At 42.5% G+C, this 20,796-nt stretch overlaps 1 protein-coding gene across 3 annotated transcripts in view; it reads left to right on the plus strand.

Moving 5' to 3' along the window:
• The window catches only part of si:dkey-172j4.3 (diacylglycerol kinase eta), a 206,413-nt gene extending 188,585 nt beyond the window's left edge, over positions 1-17,828 (plus strand). For 2 of the 3 annotated variants that reach the window (XM_048544259.2, XM_048544260.2), the window contains exons 25-28: positions 3,839-3,928; positions 10,625-10,744; positions 12,397-12,499; positions 17,672-17,828. In XM_048544259.2, coding sequence (XP_048400216.1) covers positions 3,839-3,928; positions 10,625-10,744; positions 12,397-12,499; positions 17,672-17,724 — 366 coding nt within the window. In that variant the 3' untranslated portion in view covers positions 17,725-17,828. The remainder of the gene's footprint in view (positions 1-3,838; positions 3,929-10,624; positions 10,745-12,396; positions 12,500-17,671) is intronic. The other variant, XM_048544258.2, reaches the window with a different exon arrangement.
• Positions 17,829-20,796: the final 2,968 nt, after the last annotated feature.

Below are 20,796 nucleotides of genomic sequence, written 5' to 3' on the forward strand. Positions count from 1 at the left end.
TGTGTGCATTTGCAAATTTTTGAAATCTCCAAGCCTAGTCATCACCTTTTAAAGGGACCACCCACTCTTACCCCTATCATTTTACAAATATTAAATTCTAACATCCTGCCTTCCAATCCACAAATACATCACCCAATTTTGCAAGATTGGGCAGAGAGACTGGATTGGTTTGGACTTTATTGACCGGAGTTTTGAGAAATGAGGGGGCTCCTCATAGAAACTTATATGGTTCTAACAAGACAGGACAGGGTAAATACCAGAAGGATGTTCTCAATGACCAGGGAGTCCAAAACCAGGAATCATAGACTAGGGATGCAAAGTAGGTCTTTCAGGACTGAGGTGTGGAGAAATGTCTTCGCCCAGAGAGTAGTGAGCTGTGGAATTCTGTATCATAGAAATCAGCTGAGGGCAAAGCATTGATTGGTTTCAAGAAGGTGCTAGATAGACGTCTTAGAATTAAAAGGATTGAAGAAAACAGGAACAGGATACTGAGTTGGATGATCAGCCATGGCCTTGAATGGCAGGGCAGGCTGAAAGAGCTGAATGGCCTACTCCTGTTTCTATTTTCAATATTTATGTATATCAGAAATGACACAACGGACTAGGTTTTCACTCCTGATTAAAGGTACCCACCTTGGGGAAATGAGCCCCAGATGTTGGGAACTTCATTCTGACAGTGACATGTGGGTGCAGAATGGAATTGGACAAGCCAATCCAGGCACACATCAAAGGCTGCCATATGCTATAGATGAGCTGGGATGAAGGAAGCAGTTTCAGGGTGGCTGTAATTAGTCATGCACAACAGGAATCAGTGTTGAGGCTACAATTATTTACAATATATATGAATGATTTGGCTGAGAAAAATGAATGTACTGTAGCCAAGCTTGTAGATGATACAAAATTGTATGTGGAAGGGCAAGTACTGAGGCTAACACAAAGAGTCTATGGAATATAAACAGGTTAAAAGAGTGAGCAAAAACATAGCAGATGGAATACAACATGGGAAGATATGATTCTGTACACTTTGGAAAGAAAATTAGAGGCACCAAATATTATTAAAATGGAGAAAGACTGCAGAATGCTACTTAACAGAGATATTTGGGGAATGAATCATTAAAAGCTAGCATCTAAGTTCAGTAGAAGGCCAAAAGTCATATTTATTTTGTTTCAAAGTGAACACAATATAAAAATTGTGAAAAAAGAAACAGAAAAACTGAGGATGCTGGAAATCAGAAATAAAAACAAAAAATTGCTGGGAAAACTCGGAGGTCAGGCAGTATCAGCAGAGTTAAGATTTCGGTGCAGTGACCCTTCTTTGCAAGAAGTTCTAAAGAAGGGTCACCTAACCGAAAGCATTAACTCTGTTTCCTCTCCCCATAGATGCTGCTGGACCTGCTGACCTTGTCCAGCAATTTCTGTTTTTCTTTCTGGTAAACTGGAAGGCCGTGCACAAAACACTACACAAAACACTAATCAGAGCTGGAATACTGGGAACGGTTTTGAGCCCCTTATCTTAGGAAAGATGTACTGCCATTGGAGGCGGTCCAGCAAAGGCTCATTTGGCTGATACTGGGTATGGAGAGAGTGTTATATGGGAAGAGGTTGAGTAGATTAGGCCTGTACTCACTGGAAGTTGAAAGAAAGCAAGACAACTTTTTTGAAATGTACAGGATTCTTAGAGGTAATAGGAACTGCAGATGCTGGATAATCTGAGATAACAGGGTGTAGAGCTGGATGAACACAGCGGGCCACTTGGTAGTGCAGAGATATTATTTCCCCTTGACGGAGACCCCAGGGACCAAAGGGCAGAATCTCAATAACTGGTTGTCCCTTTAAGATGGAGATATGTGGAAATTCCTTCTGTCAGAGGTTGGGCAATTCTTTACTATGGTGGGCTATTGAGGCTGGTTCATTAAGTGTATTAAGCTGCAACAGACAGATTTTAATCAATAAGGGAATTAAAAGTTATGGGGAAAAGGCAGGAAAATGGAGTTGAGGATTTTCAAATCAGCCTTGATCTCATTGAATGGCAGAGCAGACTCAATTGACTGAATGACCTATTTCTGTTCTTCTGTCTTATGTTCTTAAAAGACTTATACAAGCTCATTGGGACTTAATCCTAATTATTTTGTGAGGTATTTACCTTTCTATCCTTTATCCCTAACACTTTAACCTACTCATCCTGGCAAAACATGCAAACATATTATAACCTACAGCCTGTCATAATTTCTCGGCCACCTCAGTGCCAATTCATACCAACCCATTCTCTCCATGCACTACCCTTTTCCCTTACAGGCTGCATGCTCATTTATCCAGTCTCTATTAATGTTAGACTTCAGGGACCATACTGAGATCAAATAAATTCTAGATATGTATCACAGAGTTCACTACATAAAAAAGTACTCCCATTTATGAAAGCAAATTCACAATATTTAAATTCCCTTAAATACTTAATCAGGTACAAAAACAAATATTTGTATTCATAACTTGACAGCAAAGACAGCTAATCCTTTAAACACCTCTTTAGGTCAATCAGACTATGTACCTACCGTGACCACCTCTCTGTCCCCCTCCTGAGGTAATGATAGGCTGTGAATGCAGCCAACAATTCATATTACTGTAATGATATCACTTAGGGTTCATAATCAACAAACTATTAAGGCATGGGAAGACTTTGTATTTTTCTTCAAGTTCTGCAGACCTTATCTATCCTCAAAGAGCACCTTTTATGACCTTACTAAAGATTTCTAACTGCCAATTACAAAGTAAGGTTCCTATCCCACCAGTGAGTTCAAATCGACTTTCTGCATTCAAGATTGCCACATGGTCCCTGCCCCTTACCTCGATAGATAGAAAGATGGCCTGTCGAAAATGGCTAGTTCTTCCAAATGTGAGACGTCCATTATTTCAACACTGTGAAAATTCAGGTTGTTGTCCTATGACGGATATAGCACTAGTTATAGATATTTTCGAATCAGCCTTTTCAGAGATGTTACTACACACCTCTGGAATACACCTGAGCCCACCACCAACTCAGAGGGAGGAATGCTACAGCAATGCTACAGGATCCTCTGCATGAATTATAAACCAAGCAAAGTGTCATCTGCTTAGTTTGATTAGCAAATGACGAGAGACTCTATTCATAACTCATGAACTAACCTCAAAACACTAAACAGATGTTATTATTTAGTTGCAAATAATAAATTTAACAGAAAGCAAGTTTCAGCGTGATTGCATTGCCTATAGAAAGCTTGTCCTACTCCTTTATGACAATTTACTAAATGGGAAAAACAGTACTTGCACTCTGACTTAGGTTTGTTTGGAATCTGATTGCATGTTCAGTGTAAGATCACTTTGCCAGTTTTGTTCACATTCTCCCATATTCCAAAGGTAATGCCAATGGAGAGTTGCCTGACCCAGGAGCATAGAATCTCTACAGTGTGGAAGCAGCCATTTAGCCTATCGATTCACACTGACCCTCTGAAGACCGTATCACCCAGCCCTGCCACTTACCCTATTAACCCTATATTTCCCATGGCTAATCCACCTAGCCTGCTGTTCCCTGGACACTATGGGCAATTTAACATGGTCAATCAAACTAACCTGCACATCATTGGACTGTGGGGAAAAAACCAGAGCACCCGGAGGAAACCCACAGAGATACGGGGAGAATGTGCAAACTCCACACAGTCACCCAAGGTTGGATTCAAACCAGGTCCCTGGCCCTATGACACAGCAGTGCTAACCACTAATCTACTGTGCTAGTTGATCTGTGTAAATACTGTGTTGGATTTCTCTACCTTTTTGCTCCCTTATCTTGGCTTTGTGTTTCTTTCAGGCTATGACCAGGAATGCAGTCGTGGATGTCTTTAGTAGTGTCAGAGCCCTGTGTGCAGAGACAAAGGTACTTCTTGATGGGAAATTACTGGTACGTGAACTGGTCAGGCCAACGTAAATCACTGCTCAACAGATTACTCATTCAGACATTTTACTTAGTCTTCCATCTCATTATTATTTGCAGGAGATTACTGTGGGGAAATTTCTTGCTTCATTTTTTGATATCACAACAAGGACTCTTTGCTAGGCACATTTCTCAGTTTTCAGATGTCTTGAATTTCTGACTAAGTGGGAATTTCTTCTGACAGTAGTAGGGAGAATGAAGCCACTGTTTCCAGCTCAAGCCATTGATTCTATCCCTCTTCCTGGAAATTGTCAGAGACTGATTGCAGACTACTTGCAACTTCAATCTCCTAAATTACAGTTGGATGAGCCTCCCACCACATATCCTTGTCAGGGAATTACACTGTCTAGTTCCGCCTTGAAATCAGCACTCAACAGAAGGTGATGGTCAAGGTGTGTTTTTGTGACTGAAGCCTGTGTCCATTGGGGTTCCACAGGAATTAGTGTTGGGCCCTTGCTGTTTGTAGTATATAAATAATTTATGTCTGAAGGTAGGAAGTTCACAGATAATACAAACATTAGTGGTGTGCTAAATAATGAGGAGGGTAGTCATTAGATTATGGTTGGACAGTATGGTTGGAAGTATTGATTGACACAAGATACAACTGGGATGATGCACTTAGGCAGCCTAAACAAGGCAAGGGAATATATAGAGCCATAGATCTGTACAGCACAGAAACAGACTCTTTGATTCATCTTGTTCATGCTGACTAGACATCCTAAACTGATCTAGTCACATTTGCTAACATTTGGCCCATATCCCTCTACAAGACGAACGGAAGGACACTGGGAAGCACGAAGGATTAGAGGCACCTTGCTGTACATGTACGCTGGCCCTTTAAGGTATCAGAGCAGATGGATAAAGTGGTTAAGAAGGCATATTATTTACTTGCCTTCATTGGTTCAGGCATCAGATTTAAAAGCAAAGTGGTTATGCTGGTCCTAGTAAAGCCACAGCTATAGTATTATATGAAGTTCTGGAATCCACATTATAGGAGCGATGTGATAGCACTAGAGAACGCGCAAAGGAGATTTACCAAAATGTGCTTGGGCTGAAGAGATTCAGTTATGAAGAGAGATTGGCCAGACTGGTGTTATTTTCCTTCAAGCAGAGGATACTGAGGGGGGAACCTGATGGAGGTGCACAAAATTATGAGCAGCATGAATAGAGTAGACAGGAAGGATCTGTAACCAGGGAGCATAGATTTAAGTTAAGGAGCAGGAGGTTTGGAGGAAGTGAGAGGAAAAACATTTTCACCCAAAGGATTACCAGAGAAAAAGTAAAAGGATTAACAAAGAAAGAGTGGGGCCCACGAGACACCAAAAAGGTAATGTGTGTAGAGCCAGAGGATGTAGATAATGTCTTAAATAATTATTACTCGTCTTTATGCACAAAGGAGGAAAATATTGTGGCTGGGGATTTCATTTGGGATGGTGAAGATTAAACATTAAGCTTAATATTTAGGAGATAATCAGATGTTTTAATGGGCATAATCCCCAGATCATGATCAGATGTATCCCAGGTTGCGATACAAGATAAGGGAGGAGATTGCTGGGGGCTCTGGCAGGGATATTTAATACCTCTCTGGCCACAGGTGAAGTGCCACATGACTGGAGAGTAACTTGTGGTTCCTTCGTTCAAGAAGGGTAGCAGAGATCAGCCAGGTAATTACAGACCAGTCAGTTTGACATCATTTATACAGAAATTATTGGATAAAAATTCTGAAGGACAGGATTAATCAGCATTTGTGAAGACAGGGATTAATCTGGAATAGTCAGAGTGGTTAAAGGGAAATCCTTCCTGACTACTTTAATTGAGCTTTTCAAAAAGGTGACTAAAAATATAGATGAGGATAGTGCAGCTGAAGTGGTTTACATGGACCTCAATAAGACTTCTGTCAAGGTCCCACAGTGAATACTGCTTGAAAAGGTAAGAGCCTTTGGAATCCAGGAAAAGTTGGAAAACTGGATCCAAAATGTGAAGAGTTTCAGTTATGAAGAGAGATGTGATTGGAAGCCTGTGACCAGAGGTATATCACAGGGATCGGTACTGGGCCCTTGCTGTTTGTTATGTAAATTAACAATTTGGATGTTAGTGCAGAAGGTGTAATTTGTAAGTTTGCAGATGACACAAAAATGATTTGTTGATAGTGAGGTGGATGGTCTCAGGCTATGGTCTGATTTTGATCATCTGGTAAATTGGGCAGTACAATTACAGATGAAATTTAATCTTGATAATTGTGAGTTGATTCATTTTGGGAGGAATAGTAAGAAAAGGCTATGCACAATGAATGGTAGGTCCACAGGGAGTACAAAGAAACAAAGGAATTTTGGTGTATACTTCTTAAACCCCTGAAAGTGTCAGCATAGATAGACAGAGTGTTGAAGAAGGTACACAGTTGCTTTTCTTCATTAGTCAGGATGTAGAATATAGGAGCAAGGAAGTCTTGTTACAATTTTATAGAATATACCCTTTTCTGATGAAGGATCTAGGCCCGAAACGTCAGCTTTTGTGCTCCTAAGATGCTGCTTGGCCTGCTGTGTTCAGCCAGCTCCACATTTTGTTATCTCGGATTCTCCAGCATCTGCAGTTCCCATTATCTCTGATCACAAATTTATAGAACATTGATTACACAGTTCTCGTTGCCACACTATTGGAAGGACATGATTGCACTGGAGAGGGTGCAGAGGAGATTCACCAGGATTTTGCCTAGGATGAAAAGTCTCAAATATGAGGATCCACTAGATAGACTGGGTTTGATTTCTTTGGAACAGACGAGGCCAGTGAGGGGAGGCAGACCTGACTGAGGTATTCAAAATTATGAGAGGCAGACAGTACAGACTGGGAGAAACTATTCCCCATGGCAGACACATCTAAGACCAGAGACATAAGTTTAAGGTGTGAAATAAGTGGTTTTGAGGAAGCACTTTTTCACCCAGAGGGAGGTAGAAATATGGAATGTGCTGCCTGAGAGGATAGTAGAAACAGGTATCTCATAACATTTAAGAAACATCTGGAGAAACATTTAAAATGTCAGGGCACTTTTGGCTGTGGACCAAGTGCAGGTAAATGGGGTTAGTATAGTTTGATGTATGTTGGTCAACATTGACATGGTGAGCTGAAGGTCCAATATCTATGCTGTATTACCCGATGACTCTATGACTCAGCAGATGGTGGAACTCACTATCTGTAAAAGTAGTCAAAACAGAAACGCTTATAGCATCTAAGAAATATTTAGATGTGCTCAAATGATGCCAAGACTTTCAAGGCTATTGGTCAACTGTTGGAAAATGGGATTAGAACAATAAAGAGGTTGTTTTTGACTGGAAATTCAATGGGCCAAAGGGCATCTTTTTGTTCCACAGACCTTATTAACATAAATATGATCTAACTTCATCCCTTCCTCAGTTCATTTGCCTTCATTCCTGCCTATATTGTCTCGAGACTTACCTTGTGAATTGATTATCCCAATGCATGCCATAGTATTCCATAGTTTTGGACAGAGGAGACACAGCATTCAAGTTGTGTAATGTAGTGATATTCATGTTGGTATGATATTCATGTTATGACAATGTGTTCAAAGAGAGCTAAGTGAGCATGTGATGCCTCTCCAGATGGAGTCGATGGTATGGTCTCTCACATGTCTCTCTTGAAATGGTTTGAAGTCACCATTAAAGTGGCTGCCAATGAGTGTCATAAATGTATATGGTCCTAAGTGTGCAGTCAAGGCATTTGCAGATGGAAAGGTTAGGTTTGTACATATAAGTCATGTTTTACCATCAGGGGGCGATAAAAATGAAAGCAGTTGTGAAATGAGACTGTTGAATTGGATAGATGGGATAGCGATGAGTACCAGCAGTTACTCCAAATAAGCCGTGGCCTCAAAGAAAGCGGGACATAAAACCAGTGCCTCACCAGAAGCTCACTGATGATGTCACCTAGTATGGTGACGAATCGTCTGAAAACGAACCTTCCAGCTCAGTGAGCAAACTTACATCCAGAACCTCAACCTGAGCTACAAATCTTCTCAAAACTCGCTTGTGCCTCAAACCATTTGAGAGCTGAGTCAGAGAGTGACAGAAATGTTTGATGAAGGAAAAAATTCATTTGATGATCTGTGGTGAAATACTACCTACGTCCGTGACACCACCCACGCCCTCCACCTCCTCCAGGACTTCCAATTCCCTGGCCCCCAACACCTCATTTTCACCATGGACGTCCAGTCCCTATACACCTGCATTCCGCATGCAGATGGCCTCAAGGCCCTCCGCTTCTTCCTGTCCCGCACGCCCGACCAGTCCCCCTCCACCGACACCCTCATCCGCCTAGCCGAACTCGTCCTCACCCTCAACAACTTCTCTTTTGACTCCTCCCACTTCCTACGGACTAAGGGGGTGGCCATGGGCACACGCATGGGCCCCAGCTATGCCTGCCTCTTTGTAGGTTACGTGGAACAGTCCCTCTTCCGCACCTACACAGGCCTCAAACCCCACCTCTTCCTCCGTTACATTGATGACTGTATCGGCGCCGCCTCTTGCTCCCCAGAGGAGCTCGAACAGTTCATCCACTTCACCAACACCTTCCACACCAACCTTCAGTTCACCTGGGCCATCTCCAGCACATCCCTCACCTTCCTGGATCTCTCAGTCTCCATCCTAGGCAACCAGCTTGTAACTAATGTCCATTTCAAGCCCACCGACTCCCACAGCTACCTAGAATACACCTCCTCCCACCCACCCTCCTGCAAAAATTCCATCCCCTATTCCCAATTCCTCCGCCTCCGCCGCATCTGCTCCCACAATAAGGCATTCCACTCCCGCACATCCCAGATGTCCAAGTTCTTCAAGGACCGCAACTTTCCCCCCACAGTGGTCAAGAACGCCCTTGACCGCGTCTCCCGCATTTCCCACAACACATCCCTCACACCCCGCCCCCGCCACAACCGCCCAAAGAGGATCCCCCTCATTCTCACACACCACCCCACCAACCTCCGGATACAACGCATCATCCTCCTCCGACACTTCTGCCATCTACAATCCGACCCCACCACCCAAGACATTTTTCCATCCCCACCCCTGTCTGCTTTCCGGCGAGACCACTCTCTCCGTGACTCCCTTGTTCGCTCCACACTGCCCTCCAACCCCACCACACCCGGCACCTTCCCCTGCAACCGCAGGAAATGCTACACTTGCCCCCACACCTCCTCCCTCACCCCTATCCCAGGCCCCAAGATGACATTCCACATTAAGCAGAGGTTCACCTGCACATCTGCCAATGTGGTATACTGCATCCACTGTACGCGGTGTGGCTTCCTCTACATTGGGGAAACCAAGCGGAGGCTTGGGGACCGCTTTGCAGAACACCTCCGCTCCGTTCGCAACAAACAACTGCACCTCCCAGTCGCAAACCATTTCCACTCCCCCTCCCATTCTTTAGATGACATGTCCATCATGGGCCTCCTGCAGTGCCACAATGATGCCACCCGAAGGTTGCAGGAACAGCAACTCATATTCCGCTTGGGAGCCCTGCAGCCTAATGGTGTCAATGTGGACTTCACCACCTTCAAAATCTCCCCTTGCCCCACCACATCCCAAAACCAGCCCAGTTTGCCCCCTCCCCCCACTGCACCACACAACCAGCCCAGCTCTTCCCCTCCACCCACTGCATCCCAAAACCAGTCCAACCTGTCTCTGCCTCCCTAACCTGTTCTTCCTCTCACCCATCCCTTCCTCCCACCCCAAGCTGCACCTCCATCTCCTAACTGCTAACCTCATCCCACGTCCTTGACCTGTCCGTCTTCCCTGGACTGACCTATCCCCTCCCTACCTCCCCACCTATAGTCTCTCCACCTATCTTCTTTTCTCTCCATCTTCGGTCCGCCTCCCCCTCTCTCCCTATTTATTCCAGAACCCTCCCCCCATCCCCCTCTCTGATGAAGGGTCTAGGCCCGAAACGTCAGCTTTTGTGCTCCTGAGATGCTGCTTGGCCTGCTGTCTTCATCCAGCCTCACATTTTATTATCTTGGATTCTCCAGCATCTGTAGTTCCCATTATCTCTGTGGTGAAATATGTCCTTATTAGAGAAAATGTTATCTAAGGCTAAGACAAGTTATGGCTTTTCCCCAGGCTCTGTTAGTTTAAGTTAAGAAAGGAGATATCCCCTTAAACCAGTGGTTAAATGAATTTGTTACTGAGTGGAAAACAGGAGGGTAAATTAAATTGCATAACATTCCTTAAGGAGCGATGAGGATTGTAGTAGCAGCCTAGCACCCTCTTGTGGCTATTTGTGCATTTATGTAGCAGATCAAGGCAGTTTGTGTTTGATAAGGACTCTCATTGTCCTTCATATACTTTCAGTCTGCCTTCAATGGTATCATGCTATCGAGTTGGGGAACCGGCATATTGATCAGCAGATTCTTTTAGCACCAACAATCTCCATTCCTGGTCCTGGCAGGAACAAAGAAGCCTGCCTGTGATGTGGATGCTGAGGAGTTGTATGTTTACTAGCAGTATTTTGGAATTGGATTCAAGCTAAGTTTGCCCTGCGCCCTCTTGAACCTAACATAGGGCATTTGGGGGTATTATTGTTGAATACTCCGTGCTGCAACTTGTCCTTGCTTTTGTACTGTGTGTTAAATGGTTCACTCTTTTCGCGTCTGTACAGGAATTGGAGCCCCCCTATGAAGAGGAATTGCAGACTGCGCTGAGTGATGTTGAGAATGACCTCCAGAAGCTGGCTGAGCTACACTGGCTGGGGCATGCTATACAAACAAATGATGTGGAGGTGAGTTAGTCTGTCCAGGTCAGCTCATCTGAAGATAAAAACCAACAAGCCCCGCATTAGGGCAATGTGGAACTCTTGCATCTCAATAGCAGCTGCTGCCTACACACAATGCCTCACTCTCTTTCTGTGTTTGAGATAGGATACCACAAAACTCCCTACAATCCAGCATCTCTACATATGATATCAACTTCTGATGTTGTTGTACCTAGAAAAGCCAATGGATAGAATCATGGCCAATTTTTGTACACTTTTATCAACATTTATTTACAGCAACACATGATGAACAAGCACCGCCTAACCAAAAAACCATAATTTTAATCTTCTGCTATTTATAGAAGCACGATTAATATTCACGTCTCCCATTTGATTAAATTTTATGCAAGTCACAAATGTTACATTTGTCTATGATGTTACCAGAACAGTTTGTTTTTTGTTCTCTTACCGTCATCCTATACAGATAGCAATAGCACTAACACCTTTCCCTGTCTGATCCTGAACAGGATACTTAAGATGATTCAACTCCTCGACCTTGTGTCCACATCTATCACTTCTCCCTTTCAGTGCACCTTGATTAAAAGGAAGCTTCTCACTGATTTGCACTATGGACAGCAAGAATATGTAGAAAATAGGAGGTGGAGTAGATCATTTGGTTTTTCAGGGCTGTTCTGCTATTCAGTATGATGTGGGCTAATCATCCAATTCAGTACCTTGTTGTAATGTTTACCCCATGCCCTTTGATTTGTTTAGCCCTAAGAACTATATACATTACTTTCTTGAAAACATTGGATGTTTTGACTGTACTGTTTTGAGTGGAAGAGAATTCCAGAGGCTTGTTACTCTCTGGATGAAGGAATTTCATGTCATCTCATTCGTAAAAGTCCTGTCCGATATCCTTAATTTATGTGACTAAGGGTGACCTGCCTTTGTTTTGCACTCCTTAGATGTGTACCCAATAATAGTGGACCTATATAAAATATTTATGTTGATGTTCTAAATCCCAAATCACCTCAAATAGCAAGACCTGGCTTAGGATTTACATTAGCTCATAGTAGAATGACCACCTTTCATGTGATCCATCTTCCACTATCCTGGTAATTACATGATACATGTGACAGTAAGGCTGTTGACATCTATGTCAATTAGTACACAACGGAGCTTGAGATGAGGTGAGGAAGTCTCCAGTGGTGGAGAGCTTTCCCATGTTAGCTGATCCTGGTATGTCACGTGCTCTGTTTGTGCTATTTTCTGAAAGAGAGAACTTAGGATATATTTGCCCTTGAGATAATATCAGCCACTAAGTTGCAGTTGGGTCTCAGATGCCTGAGTGCCAGGGCGTGTAGTCCAAGGGATGATACGCCAGGAGTGGAACTTGGTAGAAATGATCATGTCGGCACAGTCTGAAATGAGTTAAGGTCACACATGAGGAATGTAGGCAAGAATTAAGAAAGTGCCCATGTGTACATTGCTGGGGTCATTGGTATCCTACCATGCTTGGATAGAGGCTGAGGTGGTCAGATTTATCCAGATTGAAGGAACTAAGGGAATTAACTTCACAGGCCAAGGGTCTCTGCTCATCCACCTATATTTTTACAGAACAAATTGGAAGGTGGAGCCCCTGCTCCCTGACAATAATCTCCTTTTTCTCTTCCCAGGAACATTCAAAGGGAAGCAACAAGAGCAGCATTAAGATAAGAATAAAGAATATGTCAAGAAAGGAGAAACTCCAGAAGCAAAAGTCGAACAGTTCTTTGCTAGGTAAGTCCAGAGTCAGAAACTAAGAGCACTTAAATTATTCGGACTTCTAATGAAATAACTTGATGTAATGAGGGTCTAACCTTAAGGACCTTCTTCTGCCTTCTCCTGGCTCATGGCATTTCTGAGAACCTTTTGAATATTGTTGAAATATTTGGAGAAATGTTCATCCTGATCATCCACCCAATTTGAACAGTTGATTAGGGGTGATGATGCTATTGAAAGAATTGCACTCAACCGAAAATCTGGTCTCTAACCAGATTAATCCCTGAATAATCAATCTGGAATAACCATTCACTGCTTTGGAAACAACACATTTATGCACTGGCATTAAAATTCCTTAAAAGCAAGGGGAGTGTTTACTTCTGTACACAAATAGAAGCAAAAGGACAGGTGTGAACGTGTAACTGTATCCTGTTCACATCGCCGCCATCAGTAAAATTATCCCTCATATTTTAAGTTACATTTTAGAATTACTGTCATTGGAAAGTCTGAAAGTAAGCTGAAAAACATGCAGAATAAATTCAGAGTGCTGGCAAACATAATCTTTAAGAACACATTTGGCATAACTTGGTGCGCACCAAAACATAGCCATTGAGTCCTATGCATGAGTCGGTGCAAAATTCTAAGACAAGACACTTTGGAAAGATGCTACTGCAACATTTACAATGGAAGAAATGACACTTCTCTTACAACTGACTTGTTGAGACACCCTCTATTTAAATATCTTAATGATGCCCTAAGGTTGAAAAGTAAAACATGACTGGAAATTATAGAAACTGTAACAGGAAGCTGATGGGTGTCTGAGAAGGAGAAATGATGATAGACACATAGAATAAGAAGAAATATAATCACTTGTACTTCATATTTCAATATCTAATGCCAAACTGGTATTCATAGCCAATGTAGTGACATTAGAAAGGTAGCTATGATGGCTTGATCCTCAGGCTGTTCTGCTCCTGCCCACTATCTGTCTCCACCAAAACTAAAAGTCCACCCCACTCTTATCAACTTGTGACAAAAGTTAAAATGGGAAGTCATCAGGAATTTTCAACATATACATCTCTGACCAGAGTCTGCATAGCCACTGCATTAACCTCTCAAATGTTAATGCTGGTCTCTCTTTCTCTACATCTTCTCTGTGGCTATAACACTGTATTCTGCACTCTGTTCTGCTACACTGGTGCACTCTGTCTGGTACAATCTGCCTGTATAGCACACAAAACAACATTTTTCACAGTATCTCAGTATGTGTGACAACAAGAACTCAGACTCAAACTCGAAGTTCTGGCCACAGCTCCAACTTGTTATTGAATTGACATCACTGATAAAAAACATTTGTCAGATCTTTCAATCCTTACCTGGGATGTGAGCGATTATTTTTTGGCACTTTTCCCATAGTGTTTCCCATGAAATTTCTTTCTCCCAGTCAGGCTACATTAGCCATGCAGGCTATGTGAGATAATGATAGTGACAGACAGGCTGTTTGAGATTATGATATAATCAGACAGGTTTTTTGAGATAATAGCAGCGTCAGACATGCTGTGTGAGATTATAACCGTTTCAGACATTGTTTGAGGTTATAATATTGTCATCCAGTCTATGTGAGATTATAATTGTGGCAAACAGACTGTTTGACATTATGATACGGTTGGACAGATTGTTTGTAATGATAGCAGTGTCAGGCAAGCTGTTTGTGATGATAACAGTATTAGACCGATTGAGATGATAACAGAGTCAGACAGATTGTCTGAGATTATAGCATTGTCAGGCAGGTTGTTTGAGATTATAACAGTGTCAGAAAGGCTGTTTGAAATTCTAATAGTGTTATACAGGCTATTTGAGATTATGACATTGTCACGCAGGCAGTCTGAGATGATGATACAGTCAGACAGGCTGTTCTGGTTCATTGTACATACTGTGTCATTCCAGTTATAGACTGATCACCCAACTTCACATTGAAAACAAACTGCACTCACTTTGGCAGATGGTGATCATGGTAAAACAATGTTGAGCACCACTCATGGAATCATACCGTGCAGATGGAGGCCTATCAGCCCTCACAGTCTGGGCTAGGGAAACACCCAGATGGCAAATGTTAGGCCAGAACTCAGCCTCCGGTTTGGTGAAGCCAAGTGTCCTTCAACAAGTCTTTCCTTTCACCATTCTTTCAAACAGTATGCACTGTCTTGTTGAGTGCTAGCTTGTTCACTGTTGCTAAGAAGGGCTCTGCTCTTCCCTTAGATGGAGAGATGAGGCACAGATAAAGCGTCAGTTTGGCTACAGCCCTGCAGATCAGAGGAATGCAAAGACATTTTTGCACATCATGACACTCAGAGGTCTGCAAGGCAGAATGTGTTATTCCTGTTAGCTGTAGCCAGTTTACTCATCCCATGGTTTAGCCTGTCTGCTATTACCCATAAATTAGTCAGATAATAATAATGGCGACCTCAAACAGGTCACAATAACATGATTTGAAGAAGCTGTCAGTGGTACACAAGGCCTATTTTGAAATTGGGATTGAGTTGGCCTCAGTGCAGTATAATTTATGTTATTCTTTCATTCTTGGCTGTCCTCTGTTCCTTAAGAATTTCCACAACCATCAAACACTTGGCCAAAGTGGTCATTTTTGAACAGTGAACAGTGTCAGTGGAACAGGAGGAGGCTGATCAGGGCATTGGACCTACTCAGACATTCAATCAGATCAAACATGTCAATCTGTACATAGCTGCATCTGTCTGCCTTTTCTTCTTGTCCATGCTGAGGAAAAATGACTAATCTCAGTCTTAAAAACTGCAATTTTTTGCTGGAATGAACGGCCTTTTCGTGTAGAAATGCTATCTGACACCTTTCTAGAACAACCAAACTCTGTGTTCTGAAATGCACTCTTCAGTGTTTTTTTTCCATTAAAAAACTCTTTCTGTATAAAATAAGCAAAAGAAATTATGAAGCATTTTGCCTTAAAAATCACAGAAAGTTTGAAAAAAATTCAATTTGTCTCCAAGCAATAAATCCCAGTCTTAGGTGTCTCGACATAATTGTAATATGCTTAATAATTACAATATATGTTTCATTCAGGCATGCTACCCAAGGGAAGATCACTTCAAATTAAAAATTTCCAAATGTGCAATGGAATTTAATTTCACCCCAAATGGCATATTCCACTCTGTGGTGCTTCAAATCAATTTAATTACCAATGATACTTATGCTGCACATGTTCTGTCAGGCGCATAATCCTAGAAGTTTTGCATTGCTTCCAGCACCTCAGAGTACTTCCGCTAAAAGGCCTTCAATTTCTTTTGGCAAACAATATACTTTATTCATTAAATTTGGAAAACTGTAAGAAAAAAACATTTGAATATTAGAGAATTGACAATAAAATTCAGCCTGTCACCAAATAACATGTTTCACTCATAAGCACCTCAATACAATTGCAGTATTCACATCTGCAATATCCATTCCATTGGCAGCTGTTCAGCCTGAGGGGAAAACATCTCAAACTGTAAATTAATGAAGAAGTGAGAGAAATAAATTTATCTCTACAACGCACCACGTCCTACACTGAGGTGCTTCAACACAATTTCACTTCTGATCATCACGATGTACATGCTTTGTGAGACACATGCTCTGATGGCCACGACTGTTTCCAGCCTTTGGTTACACTATGGCTTTTAAATCCTTTTAGCTGTAACCAGGTTTTTGCACTCTAGTAGCTATTGCAGCTCAACCAGTTTGTCTTAGTGTGGGACCAGAGGCACAAATCCTGGCCAATATCCCAGTCGACCCTCCCTCAGCCCTGACTCCATCCCAAAGCTATGAAAATTACTTTTTGTTTCTTTTAACTCATTTATAACTCTTGAGAATTTTGGCAAAATAGGGTAAATATTTGCAACAAAAGTGCTGGGATAGTCTAGTTCCATGGATTTCAAAATAGTGACTGTAATAATGTGACATTCAGCACGGTGCTTTACATTATCAGTGTCACTGTGATAAAAATAAACTAGAATCGCATTCTGGTTACTCGTTCCTTGAGCATTCTGAAATTCGAGCAGCTATAGGTTTTTGCCCTTCTGCTAAGAACTTGCCCATTGTGATCAGTATATCTGCCTGTCATCTTCTTCAATTTGCCAATGTACACTGATGTCAGTTCTGAGATCGATAGCTGTGGCTCAGTATGCAGCATTCTTGCCTCTGAGATATAAGGTCAAGGGTTCAAGCTACAGCCTAGACAAAACACCATAGAGTGATGCCTTTCAGATGATAGACCCAACTAAGACCATATCTGAATTCCAAAATGGGTGATAATTCCATGATGTTGTTTTGACGAGGATCCAGAGAGCTTTCCCTGGTGCTGGTCAATATTTATGTCTCAGTCAATATCGACGTCTCAGTCATATCATTGAAGAGATATAGCCAGTCATTATTACATATTGCTATTTCTGAGATCTTGCTTTGCACAAACTGACTGTCTTACATCACAGAACTGACTATACTTAAATGTTCTAATTTATTTAGGATAGCCTGCAGTCATAAAACAGTATTGTATTAATTTGTGAATAAATGAATACTCTATTCCTTCCCTTCCCTTTCAATTATCTCCTTCTCCATTGACTCTTGACTCTCCTCACACCTCTCTCTTCCCCTCTCACTTCATCGCCCCTTATCCTCACCTCTCACTCTTCACCACATCACACCTTCCTCCATTAGTTCTCAATGCATTGTCCCTCATCCCATCACTCCTTACTCTGTCACTCCTCACTGCCACTACTCTTCATTCCTCTACACCTCATTCCATCACCTCATCAGTTCTGACCCCTCACTGGTTGCACCTAATTTGTCATTATTCACCCTTTCCCCCTCTCTCTGTCACTCTCCTCTGATATAAGATATAAACCTCAGTCACCCCAGATAACAAGGTGTAGAGCTGGATGAACACAGCAGGCCAAGCAGCATCCTCGGAGCAGAAAAGCTGCTTGGCCTGCTGTGTTCATCCAGCCGTACACCTTGTTATTTCAGATTCTCCAGCATCTGCAGTTCCTATTATCTCAGTCACCCCAGCTGACTTTCCACCTTGACAATCTGGAACAGGAACTGGCCAATGTTCTGGAATGTCCGGTTCAAGTGGTGAAGGAGACAGACCTGAAACAATTAAATTATTCTTATGTTCTTTTTCAGGATCTGGGGATAACCAAGGTGGGCCACAAGACACATATACAGCATGGTACTAAAGAAATCAATAAAAAATCAGTCGCCTCTGAACTGTATCAACCAAACAAGACCAGAGGAAGATTGCTGCTGAAATATTTCATGCGCTGTAAAGGGATATGTTTCTCCATTGATTTTTGACTCTTCATGGGCCGCTTGCCTGACTTCGCTGCCTAGAAGACATCAGTAGTACTCCGGTGTTTTTGAATGTCAAACAGAATGAACTTCTTCCGTGTGCAATTCCTCCTTAAGGCTTAGGCACTGCATGGCCAGGCACATCTCGCAACCTATCCCAACCTGTCAAACATGGCCACAGAGGTCGCCATTGTAACTGCTGCAAAACTGTAACTAATAGGAATCTCCCTCCAGAGGACAGGAGTGTCCCAGTGGCAGGGAGTCACACAGCCACTCGTCTATGAATAGAAATGATTTATTCTCAAAGTATTGGGATCAGATCTGACTCAAAGCACCGACTGCATCGTCCGTGAGAGGGTGGGTCAATCAATGGCCCAGCCCTGTGATTCCAAGCAGGTGGCGAAAGCTCATGACTGACTTTATGCCTTTATAATGTTGGGGAGCTGTCAATTAAACTCAGAACGTGAAGTCATGTCTGTTATGTCTCCTTCTCCATGAAGCCTTATTAACATTGATCATTCTGCATGAGCCACTACCATTTCAGGCCATGGCCTCTGCTTTGCAGTTGTCAGGCAACAGAAGACATAGCTCCCTTACATGATGGACTCTGACAAAGGAGATTCATTGGCTGTGGAATTATCCAGATAAATGTATTGTACTGTGTAATGGTGACAATCGAACCGTCTATCTTTAAACAATGTGATTCCTGCTTGGAGTGTTGCAGTGTCCTGTGTGCTGTTGAATCGTGTTCATGTCCCAGAGATTTGGCCATTGTTCTAAGAGTAGGAATTAAGCGTGTGAATCACAGTACGTTTTAACTAGGCTGTCTAAGGATGAGGGCCGTCAAGACATACAGCTCCAAATCAGCAACCCCTTTGCAAGAAAGGGAATGATTTTCATCTTCGCTGAGTGGAGCTGATCACCTACCCCCAGTACAGTCTGCAAACCATGGACTCCATCTTCTAGAGAACACTCTTAGGAGTGTTTGACACAGGACAGTGTAGAGAGAGCTTTACTCCAGAGCTAACCCTGGGCTGCATCTGCCCAAGGAGTGCTTGATGGGGAAAGGGCAGAAAAAGCTTTATTCTGTATCTAAGTCTTAACTTCCCAATACAGACAGCCCTCCCTGTGATTTCCATAGACAGGCTCACAACACCTGATTGATATTGAATATTATGGTTTTAAAATGCATTTTACACAAGTCATCAGATTGCTGTCCGATGTGCAAGTTTCCACTTGGAAAGCATTCACACTAAGCAGCCTGTTATTTTCTGATCCATTTCCTGGGCTCTGGTAAATGTCTCCTTGACTGTCAGTTCCTGATCCCGTAAGAAATGAGAACAATGCTGTTCGGTTTTTACAATCTTTCTGAGAACAGCTACCCTGAACCTGTTTTGGCTTTGTTGAGATTGTAGCATTTAACAGGAACATTGCTCAGCAACATAATTTTGCCTCGTGGCTTCTGCCCTTGGGGAGCCAGTGATAGACATACTCTGGCCTGCTTCATGGAGCAGTGACTACAATACAGGAGTTTGCACCACTGTTTCCCCCAGTCACTTGCAAAGCGCATGCACTCAGCTGCACCATCCTGTACAACTGCTGTATATCATGCAAACGGCCAAACCCTCTCACCAGTCGCTGCTGAATTGCCATGAACCCCCGCCACTGGGTTAGTTGCTGCAGGTTTATTTCTGTGACCGGTGCTTTAGTGCGTCTCTCATTCCCATCTTTGTGTCAGGATGCGATTGATACATTATGTCACTCTTGTTTGCACTATCTCATGCTTATATGTGGTGGCATGGTGACTCAGTGGTATGCACTCCTGCCTCACAGTGCCAGGAACCCCAGGTTCGATCCCACACTTGGGTAACTGTCTGTGTGGAGTTTGTACATTCTCCCTGTGCCTGCGTGGGTTTCCTCCTACAATCCAAAGATGTGTAGGCGAGGTGGATTGGCCATGGGAAATTTCTGCTCGTTTTCAGGAATGTGTCAATTAGGAGAATGGGTTTGGGTGGGATGCTCTGAGGGTCAGTGTGGATTTGTTGCGTTGAGGGGCCTGTTTCCACACTGTAGAGATTCTGTGATCTATGATTTCATACTTGTATATGTTATCTCACACTCATACACTTTATCTTGTACCTGAACACTTCTCAAAACACATTAGCTTACACTTGTACACATCATCTCACAATTGCATATCTTCTCACACTTGTACACACCTTCTCAGACCTGAACACATTATCGCACACTATTTCACACTTGTACACACTATCTCACACTGGTTCACGTTATCTCATGCTTGCATTTCGTACTAGGGGAAGTGCCACCTTTTTGATACAATGTTAAGCCAAGGCAGTACCTGCCTCCTCAAATTCCTGTGTGAAAGGCCCCATGGCACAATTGGAAGACCAGCAGGAGGTAGGCTAGAATGGAGTGGGAGCTAGGATAAATCACCAAATCCCTGGCTAACTTTTATCCCTGATCCAATTTCTGGATCAGATTGTCCGGTCATTATTGCAGTGCTGTTTATGAGAGCTTGCTGTGCATACGTTGGCTGTTGTGTTTCCTACATTAGAACAGACTATGCTTCAAAAGTACATAACTGGCTGTAAGGTACTTTGGGACATCTTCAATCCAGAGGAGATTCGATTTAAATGAATGTTCTTTACTGAATTCCTATATTCGCCTTAACCTTTTCCTATTTCGAGCTGGGAATGTGATTGAAACGTTATCTTCAACATGGTTCAGTAATGTCTTGGTGAGTATGTGTGCTTTGCGAACCTCTGACTGTGCTCCACATTGTTTACATCTGTATGTAGCACTTTGGTTGTATAAAGAGCAAACCCAGGAGATTTATTTATTGTTTGATGCTGAAGAGATGATTTATAAAGAAATTCCTTTAGTTTTTTTTGCATATGTGGAAAGAGGTCGAAGGTACTTCATCGTAATAAACAAAACCT

Source organism: Stegostoma tigrinum, chromosome 15 (assembly GCF_030684315.1).
Source record: "Stegostoma tigrinum isolate sSteTig4 chromosome 15, sSteTig4.hap1, whole genome shotgun sequence".
Lineage (NCBI taxonomy): Eukaryota > Metazoa > Chordata > Chondrichthyes > Orectolobiformes > Stegostomatidae > Stegostoma > Stegostoma tigrinum.